The 9,725-nt window shown below is 39.7% G+C and overlaps 1 protein-coding gene across 1 annotated transcript in view; it reads left to right on the top strand.

The window, feature by feature from the left end:
- Positions 1-6,539: 6,539 nt before the first annotated feature.
- Positions 6,540-9,725, top strand: part of BMERB1 (bMERB domain containing 1) — a gene marked incomplete at its 3' end in the record, with an annotated part of 85,637 nt that continues 82,451 nt past the window's right edge. Inside the window, 1 exon segment of the mRNA XM_072416863.1 lies at positions 6,540-6,982. Coding sequence (XP_072272964.1) covers positions 6,865-6,982 — 118 coding nt within the window.

Here is a 9,725-nt window from a genome sequence, read left to right as displayed (position 1 = left end):
CATCTCTTTACAAAGAACGTGATAGCATGCCTTAGGCTTGCAAAGTTGCGTGTGAACAAGCAAGGAGGAAGTGCGATTCTGAAATTGGCCTTGATGCAAAGTATCATGTTTGGCATAAACAAAACACATCATATCAGGATTAATACTTCATACCAATTATGAAGCACAGGAGTTGTGCTGATTTGGGTTTTGAAGCCACAGAACCTGGGCACCTTGCAGTCATTGAGTTGACCGTAAACTACTAGGTAATAGTCAAATGTGAGGCCATCCATATGACAGCTAAAGCTTGGCCAAATAGGGTCATGCAACATGACAGTGACCCCAAGCATACCAACAAATATACAACAGAATAGTGGAAAAAGAACCAAGGTGTTACAATACAGTACTCAACCCTGAAATGTTTGTAAGCTGGGAGGGAAGAAATTCTAGGTGGGTGGAAGACCCTGAATTGTGACCCAACTCATCAGTAACCACCCAAAAACAGCCGGGTGGTTGCTGAAAAGTGCCAGGTGGTGCACCCAGCTAAAAGGGTCTGGGGAGAACACTGCAATACCACAGCCAAAATCCAGACTTCAGCCAATCTGTGGAAGGACATTAACATGCTGTCCATTAACGAATGCCAAGAAACTCAATGAAATAAATTAAAAGAATAGATCGAAATTCCTCAGCAATGACATGAGAAACTGTGATGTGAGATCATACAGAAAAAAATACTTTTAGTTATTGCAGGCAAAAGTGATTCTTTTTTTTAATAAAAAATGACATGACAGAATCTGATGTGTGCCATTTTACACCTTAGTAAGATTTGAAAATTTTTAGAACTTGGTAAGAACCAGGTCATTTTTTGAATTCTCCTTTACAAAAAACATATAAATAATTGAATATAAATTTTTTAATGTAATAATATATATAAAAACTTAGACTTAAAAGAAGGTGTACTTTCCTTTTTTGCTGTATCTTTTAGAAAATAATACCATGGCATAAATTTTGCTGACATTTTTTTTCTTAACAATGCAAACATGTACAGTTAGTTAGGTCTATAAATATTTGGACAGAGACAACTTTTTTCTAATTTTGGTTCTGTACATTACCACAATTAATTTTAAATGAAACAACACAGATGCAGTTGAACTGCAGACTTTCGGCTTTAATTCAGTGGGTTGAACAAAAAGATTGCATGAAAATGTGAGGAACTAAAGCCTTTTTTTTACACAATCACTTCATTTCAGAAAAGGGAGAAGGGATGGTAGTTAGAGGGTAGGGAGGGGTCCTGTGAGGGTTTCTTTAGGATAGGGATAATTATGGCATGTTTGAAAGCAAAGGGGTAGATACCAGTAGAAAATGAGAGGTTGAATAGTTTGGTTAGGGCAGGGGCCAGGGTGGAGGAATGGGCACGGAGTAGATCAGAGGGGATTGGGTCAAGCAGACAGGTAGTAGACGGAGATGATGAGAGAAGAGTTAAGACTTCGTCCACAGTAACAGGGCTGAGGGAGGCCAGTGATGATTTACAGGTGGAAGGGGTGGGTATGGTTGGAGTGGCTCGGTGGGCAGAGACATCATGTCTGATTTTGTCAATTTTATTTCTAAAGTAGGTGGCAATGTCTTGGGCAGAGAAGGATGTTGTCGGAGGAACAGGTGTGGGGTTTGGGAAGGAGTCAAATGTTGAGAAGAGGGTGCGTGGGTTGGAAGCTTGAGAGAATATGACAGGGGAGAAATAATTTTGCTTGGTGACAGTGAGCTCAGTGTTAAAGTTTTGAAGCTTGGCTTTGTAGTTAGTTTATGGAGTCAGGGCTGAGGTCAGATTTTCTCTGCTTGCGCTCAGCTGCAGGAACAGGCTTTTGTAGCTGTTTGGTGTGATTGTCGTGCCAGGGTCGGGGGTTGGCAGTGCAGGGGTAGCGGAAGGTGGCAGGAGCAACTTTATCCAGAGCCAAGGAAAGAGATTAGTTTAATTGGGTGGCAGCTTCATCTGGGGAGGTGATTTTGGAGAGAGTGGGGGTTAGGGATGCAAGGCAGTTTGAGAATAGGTTGTGGTCAAGGAAGAGACGGACAGAGTGGACTTCAAAAGAGGTGAAAATGAGAGAGGACGGGGTAGGAAGGACTCTGTATGTACAGTTAGGTGAGAGAAGGAGACCCACACCACCCCCTACTTTGTTGCCAGGTCTATGGGTATGTGTAAAGTGCTGGCCTCCATAGGAGAGAGCAGCAGCAGAGGCAGAGGGGGAAAGCAAAGTTTCAGTGAAAGCCAGGAAGTTCAGAGATTTAGAAAGGAGAAGGTTGTGTATAGAGGGTAATTTATTGCTAACAGATCTGACATTCCATAGACTGCCAGAGAAAGGGGGCAAAAACTTATGAGTAGGGTGAATGGGGATGAGGTTAGGAGAAGGGAGTATCTTTCTGAAAGTGTAGGGAAGAGAGAGGCTGTGTGGAGACCAGGGTTGGGTAAAATGTCACCAAAACATAGCAGTAGAGAAAAAAAATGGAAGAGCACAGACAGAGAAATAAGGAAAGTGAAGGAGCAGAGAGACAATGAGTTATCAGAATGGGGAGGACAGGGAGTAGTGCCAGCAAAGTGCGTGCACGGTGAATAATACATTTTTACAGATAACTGCGAACCATATGCGTACAATAAACAATGTGGCAAACTGAAGTCCATGAGAGCCGCTCCTGTATTATGGGTTGTAGTGAGGTTGTTTAAGCTTGTCGAGTTCCAGGAGTGGGGTGTGATGAGTCAGTCACAGAGATGGTTTGATGAAATAGCAAGTCAGAATGGCAGCAGCAGAAGATGTGTTGGAGTCCAGGTGGTTGAATCAGTCCAGAGGCAGGAGATGGGAGTTGCTGATTGGAATTGTATGTCCATTTCTGTTCCAATTCCTGTGTCAGTTCCTTGGATTAATTCCCATTGCACTTATAATTTTGGCACTTAGATTTAGGCACGTGACCAGGGTCCCAACCTGACCTTGCCTGTTGTTTAAATAGAAGTGCTTTGGGCCCTGAATATGGATGAATGTTGATACCGGACTGATGATACATTACGTTGATACTGGACTGATTAGGCCTACCTCCCTACATATTGATTAACTGTGAACTGTCCAGTGCCAGCTTGATTGCCAGAAGCATACTGATCTCTGTAATCCTGTGAGATTTTTACATTGCCGGACTTGTATTGTGTTTTGAGAATATATCAGTAATGAAAATCCTGTTTGCCCTAAAACCCCTCTGCTTGCTCTACTTTTTACCTGATATTTTATTGTCTAAGATTGGCAATATCCTGTAAGCATAAAAATGTATCCTATCTGTTGATTTATCAACACCACTACTATACAATTTAGTTGTTTTCATTTGGTATTGTTGAAGTGCACACCATAAACTGTATAAAATCAGCACTTATGCATATTCCTTTTCAAATTATGGGTTCAATATGACAGTTGGTGAGCCTTAATGGGGGTTGCCCTTAAAAGGGTAATGCGGACAAATCTAGCAGGATGACTCGAGCTGAGGTTTGGATCCAAGGAACTGGAAGGAAAGATAACACCTCCTTGAACAGGAAGATCACACCATACCAGGTGTGAGGTACGGGGTTGTGCATGGAAGTATCTACTTCAAGGACTTCTCCAATCATCCTGACTGGTGTATAAACATACCTGACCCCCAAAGGAGCCTGAACTAGTTGCTCAGCTGAGTCAGAGGACTTGCCTCCAATGCAACAGTGACACCTATTGGAGAATATCAGTGGGCACCTGTGAGCAGTGTATTCCTGGAAGTGGGTGGACACCCGAATAAGGGGTGAATGTGGCCAGGGGTCCTGGAGATGTATAAAAACTGACAACTGACAACTTGTTCTTTTATACCAATAATATCTCTAATTGCCTCATTCTTTTCTCTCTCCAATCTTCTTGGAACCCAACCAAGGGGCAGGATACAGAGGATAGACTCTTTGTGTAATGTATTATGTTACTTTGTCTATGTGATTCATTTATGTGCTTATTTAGAATAATTGTTGATTACTTGTATTCAGCTAATAGAGACTTAGTAAAGACACTGCTTTCAAGAAAGGGAAACAGAAAAATTTTCTTTAAGGTATTCATATATGTTGCGAAGCCATGCAAAATAGATAGGCTTCCTTACAGCAGCACACATCAATGCATGGCATGACATATGTAATTCCATGCTTTTATGGAATAGGAGAATGTGAATTGTCCCTTAAAGATTGGAGCATGTTTTTATGGACCAGTATGGTCCAAAATACATTTACTGTTAATCCGGCAGATCCCTCAATGGTGCTGGTCCTTGCCACGATTTGGTCCTGTGTTGTTCAGGAATTCCTCTTGGTCTCGGCGCCGCCATCTCTTCTGTCTGTTTCTTCTCGCATTGCACAGGTGTGACATTGGGTGATGTAGCCACTGTGAAGGGAAAAAAAAGAGAGCCATTCTCACTGTGCATGTGTGAAAACGGCATCTCTTTCCCCTTGGAGGAAATGAGCCCCTTCTGTGCATGCCCGAAATTAGGGCATGTGTAGAAGGAGCAGCCAGAGCCTCCCAGGATGCTTGACTTAGGTATCCAGGGAGGCTCTGCGCTCCCATTAAAAATGAACTAAACTGAAAACTGCAAAAAAAATACACTTACCTTCAATTCCTCAGGGCAGTCCGATCCATTCAGGGGTGTCCTGCATCGGGTCCCACAATGTCCCGTCATCTGCCCCAGAGCCAGCACTCCGCCCGCCACCATCTTCATCTCCTTTTCTGGGTTCTTCAATCTACGTCACCCAACCCAGGTGTGAGATCGGGTGATGTAGGATGGAAAAAAACTTGCCAATCTCACTGCGCATGCGTGAGATCACCCAAATTTTTGGCCACGCTTCCATTCTTTTTTGACCACCTAGGGAATCGAGAATTTTGACAAAACAAACCAAAAAAAAAAATACATTTTTACTTTACATAAAAGGGGTGTAAAGTGAAAGGTGTGATTTTAGGTGGTGCTATACTCCCTTTTTTTTTTTTTTTTTAAAGGTTGTTGACCTTAAAAAAATACAGCAACATTTTACCTTACATAGAAGCATTGTCTACCCTTCTATGTAAAGTAAAAATGTTGAGTTTAGGTCTGCTTCAATTCCACCCAGTTCCATTTTTCAGAATCCTCAAAACTCAAATCTTGGTTGTTGCATATCTCATCCTACAAATACTTCATCACACTGTGGTCCACTATGCTTTCCCAGACCATAGCATGGGCATTTTATTATTATATTATTAATATTATTAATAATAATGTTAATAAACAGTATTTATATAGCGCCAACATATAATGCAGCACTGTACAAAAACTAGGGGTTGCAAATGACAGACAGGGACACAGGGGAAGGAGAAGACCCTGCCCTGAAGAGCTTACAATCTAGGAGGTATGGGAAGTATCACACAATAGGAGGGGAGATATTATTATCATGATTAATAAAAACAGGATTTATATAGCGCCAACATATTATGCGGAGCTGTACATTTAATAGGTGTTGCAAATGACAGATAGTGACACAGGAGAAGGAGAACACCCTGCCCTGAAGAGCTTACAATCTAGGAGGTGGGGGAAGCATCACAATAGGAGGGGAGATATTATTATCATGATTAAAAGCAGTATTTATATATCGCCAGCATATTATGTGGCGCTGTACATTAAATAGGGATTGCAAAAGACAGGCAGTGACACATGAGGAGGAGAGGACCCTACCCTGAAGAGCTTACAATCTAAGAGCTGGGGGAATTAGGACACAATAGGAAGGGAGATATGATTTGTGTATTATTAATATTATTATTATCATAATTAATAAACAGTATTTATATAGTGCCAACATATTATGCAGCGCTGTACATTAAATAGGGGTTGCAAATGACAGGCAGTGACATAGTAGGAGGAGAGGACCCTGCCCCTTGTGTATTATTATTATCATGATTAATAAACAGTATTTATATAGTGCCAACATATTATGCAGAGCTGTACATTAAATAGGGGTTGCAAATGACAGACAGGGACATAGGAGAAGGAGAAGACCCTGCCCTGAAGAGCTTACAATCTAGGAGGTGGGGGAAGTATCACACAATAGGAGGGGAGATATTATTATCATGATTAAAAGCAGTATTTATATAGCGCCAACATATTATGCAGCGCTGTACATTAAATAGGGGTTGCAAATGACAGGCAGTGACACAGGAGTAGGCGAGGACCCTGCTCTGAAGAGCTTACAATCTAAGAGGTGGGGGAATTAAGACACAATAGGAAGGGAGATATGATTTGTGTATTAATAATATTATTATCATAATCAATAAACAGTATTTATATAGCGCCAACACATTACACAGTGCTGTAAAATAGTGTGTATATTTCTTGTTGTCAGAAAACAGTACCAACTGTTTAAAAACAATTCCATTTCAATCTACACCTTGATAAATAAATGCATGGTTTTATTTTATTCCTCCTGAATATATGAATGCATTGTAAACAATAGAAACACACAAAGGGAAACACCGAAAACAAACCTTTCCCTGCTCCTAGAGAGGATTTCCTTCCCTGTCAGTGACGTCACAGGTAATGAAGAATCATTTGGAGCACCTCAGTAGGTAAAGGGTTAACACTGTGTCCGAGAAAGTCCTCAGCTACGCATGCGTGCAGCATCCTTTCTGCTCCTGTAAGCCCCATAGGGATGCACTGACGTTGCATCCCTTCAGCCTCCCCATTAAAGCTCTGGAGCCAAGAAGCAGACATGAGGATGGAGTGAGTGGGAGCAGGCACAGTCCTCCTCCTTTACCCACCCACCTAGGCTGTGTCTATACAAATATATACAAGTCTGTAGCAGGGAGCAATAGGGAGCACCACGCAGCAATGCAGACATCCATGGAGTTAAAGAAATCCATCTCTGCCACCTTGGAGACAGACAAGCCAATGAAGAGCTATGGAGCAGTGGATGAAACTGCCTGGAGAGCAGGGGGGCTGGGGAGAAGTAAGTAATGCTGGTATTATTTATTATTTTTATTTGCAATTACAAGTCAATATGGAATAGTAGCAGTCTGCTGTCCTTTGTGTTTATTACTAGCTGTGCAATGATTACTGAATTCTGCTTATTATGCCTGCACAATATGGTGCCATTACACATGTGATTGCTGTGCACACAAGCTAAGGGCCAATATTCATATCATTTCCCTGATTATTCTGATTGTCAGGATGAGAATGACAGACATTAGTTTTTGAAGTACTTATTTGGGGGTAATACACAAAATATGTTTTGTATTGGCATGTGTACATAGCATCACTCTTATATATGATCTGTAAGGCATACAGTATTCTCAATGCGGTCTATATACTATTGCTGGCTTCTATTTATATATTTAAAATAGAAGTGCAAAAGTGGACTTCACCATATAACCATATCCATAAATGTAAAATATTACACGCTAACCATATTTATATATAAAATAAATCTCTATTATAGATTGTGTTTTCAAAAGCTTTCTAAATTATTTCCGGTACATATCAATGTAAGCATAGGTATTATTATTATTATTAATAATATTATTAATAATAAACAGGATTTATATAGCGCCAACATATTACACAGCGCTGTACATAAGATAGGGGTTGCAAGTTACAGACAGTTACAGACAGTGACACAGGCGGAGAGGACCCTGCACCGAAGAGCTTACAATCTAGTTTGGAACATTTTTTTTTCTGCTGGGGAATCCCTGGCTCTTTCTGCTATCAAAACCCTAAGGAGTGAAAATTAAATGCTTTTATTAAAATGTTTCATTCATAGTCAGCAAGTTGAAAATGTTACAATCTAGTCGGTGGGGGAAGTCCCACATAATTAGAGGGGATATGAAGTGATGGGTAGTAGTGAGCGTTTTAAGCAACAGAAGAAGACGGGTAGGGAAGTTTGAATAAGTGTGTTTTGAGTGCTCGTTTAAATGAGTGGAATGTGGGAGCAAGCTGAATGGAAAGAGGAAGACCATTCCATAGAATCGGGGCAGCTCTGGAAAAGTCTTGGAGCCGTGCGTGTGATGAGGTTACTAATATTTCTTCTGGGGAGGGGGTTGTTTTGAATCAGTTCAGTAAAATACCAGGTCAGGTCTGATCACAGAGTTTTTCATATAAATGAGATATTGGGTGCTCTGGAATTTAAAGAATTATTCCACCTAAAATTAATATTTTCGTTTTTTAAAGATGCTAAAGTGTTAAATCACAAGACTGGTTTCTAATATTTCCATTGATAACATTTCTCCAGTTCCTAGGTCTGCACATCTGTTGGAATAATCTAATTTGTAGGCTGCCAATGTTGACTCGTACTTCTGAAAATGCTGGTTTCCTGGCTGTCATCAATCACAATTACCTTAGCACATTAAAAGTCCTATACCTGACACATATTGGCAAACCAGAACTTTGACTTTACTAAAATTATTAAATATCCCTCCTTATATTTTCTCAGTTCCTGTCCAGTATTTGAAGCATAGGGTTAAAATATTCTAAATCACTCATTAAGTTAGACATGTCTTACTTTATATAGCTGCACAATGTGTGTGATGTTCTGGAAAAAAGTGTTTGTTTTTGTCTAGAATAAACCTAACCTACTTTACATACTAACTTTTTTTTTTTACACCTAATGTAACAAGTACATTTATCCTAAATGTTAAAAGTTATACTACCATTTGGCAACTTAGACTTGGTTGTGTGGGAAAAGGAATCACTAGTGAAGAGTTAATACATTCCTGCTGCATATTTAATCAAACTATTTTAGGGAAATTGTTTGATTCTGGAAATGCAAAGTGGTGATGAGTCACACACATAAGCAATGATATAAGCTAACCTTAATGAGTTACTGTGAAACTTTACACCACCAACAGAGAAAGTGTTTTTCCAATAGTTTGTTAGTTTTTATTACTATTATTATTATTATTATTATTATTAATAAAAATAATATTAAGCAGGATTTATATAGCGCCAACATATTACGCAGCACTGTACATTAAATAGGGGTTGAAAATGACAGACTAATAATAATAATACAGACAGTGAAAAAGGAGGAGGGGACTCTGCCCCGAAGATTTTTTTTCTGCTGGGGAATCCATGGCTCTTTCTGCTATCAAAGCCCTAAGGGGTGAAAATGAAATGCTTTTATTAAAATGTTTCATTCATAGTCAGCAAGTTGGATTGCCCATGATTCTTTTGTTTCTTTCCAAGACTTTAATAGAAAAAATGTCTGTGTTACAGTTTACAAATGACCACTTACTACATTGAGGGGAATTTCATGCTTCTATGAGAGAATGAAATTGAGAATATGATTTGAGAACTTAATGAGAGTATATTTTTGATATAATAGTCTTTTAATTTTTTTTTTTTTTTTGTGTGTGTGTGGGAGTCACAAAATGAAGTTATTTGAGGCACCTGTACAGTTGGGAAGGTGCCATATTACTTTTTGTTTCGGGACTATAGACTTTTTTCAATAACTCTTTTTCAAGATTTTTTTGTAATTCACACTCATTTTGCATTTACAATACAAACTTTGGACACCACTCTTAAATAAGAAGGTCTGGACTTTAAAGCAGAAATGAACTCACATCTTCTGACTCCATCACCTGCTTCAACATCTTTACTTGGTCTTCTTTTGGAGTTCAGGTTGTTGGCTACCCTGATAAGCCAGGCCAAAATGTGTAGTAGTTCATTATTCCCTTGCCCCCACATGCGCAGCTCAG

This window comes from Pyxicephalus adspersus, chromosome 7, assembly GCF_032062135.1.
Source record: "Pyxicephalus adspersus chromosome 7, UCB_Pads_2.0, whole genome shotgun sequence".
In the NCBI taxonomy this organism is placed as follows: domain Eukaryota; kingdom Metazoa; phylum Chordata; class Amphibia; order Anura; family Pyxicephalidae; genus Pyxicephalus; species Pyxicephalus adspersus.
The sequence above is the reverse complement of the archived record's forward strand: the minus strand, read 5'-3'. Positions and strand labels throughout refer to the sequence as shown.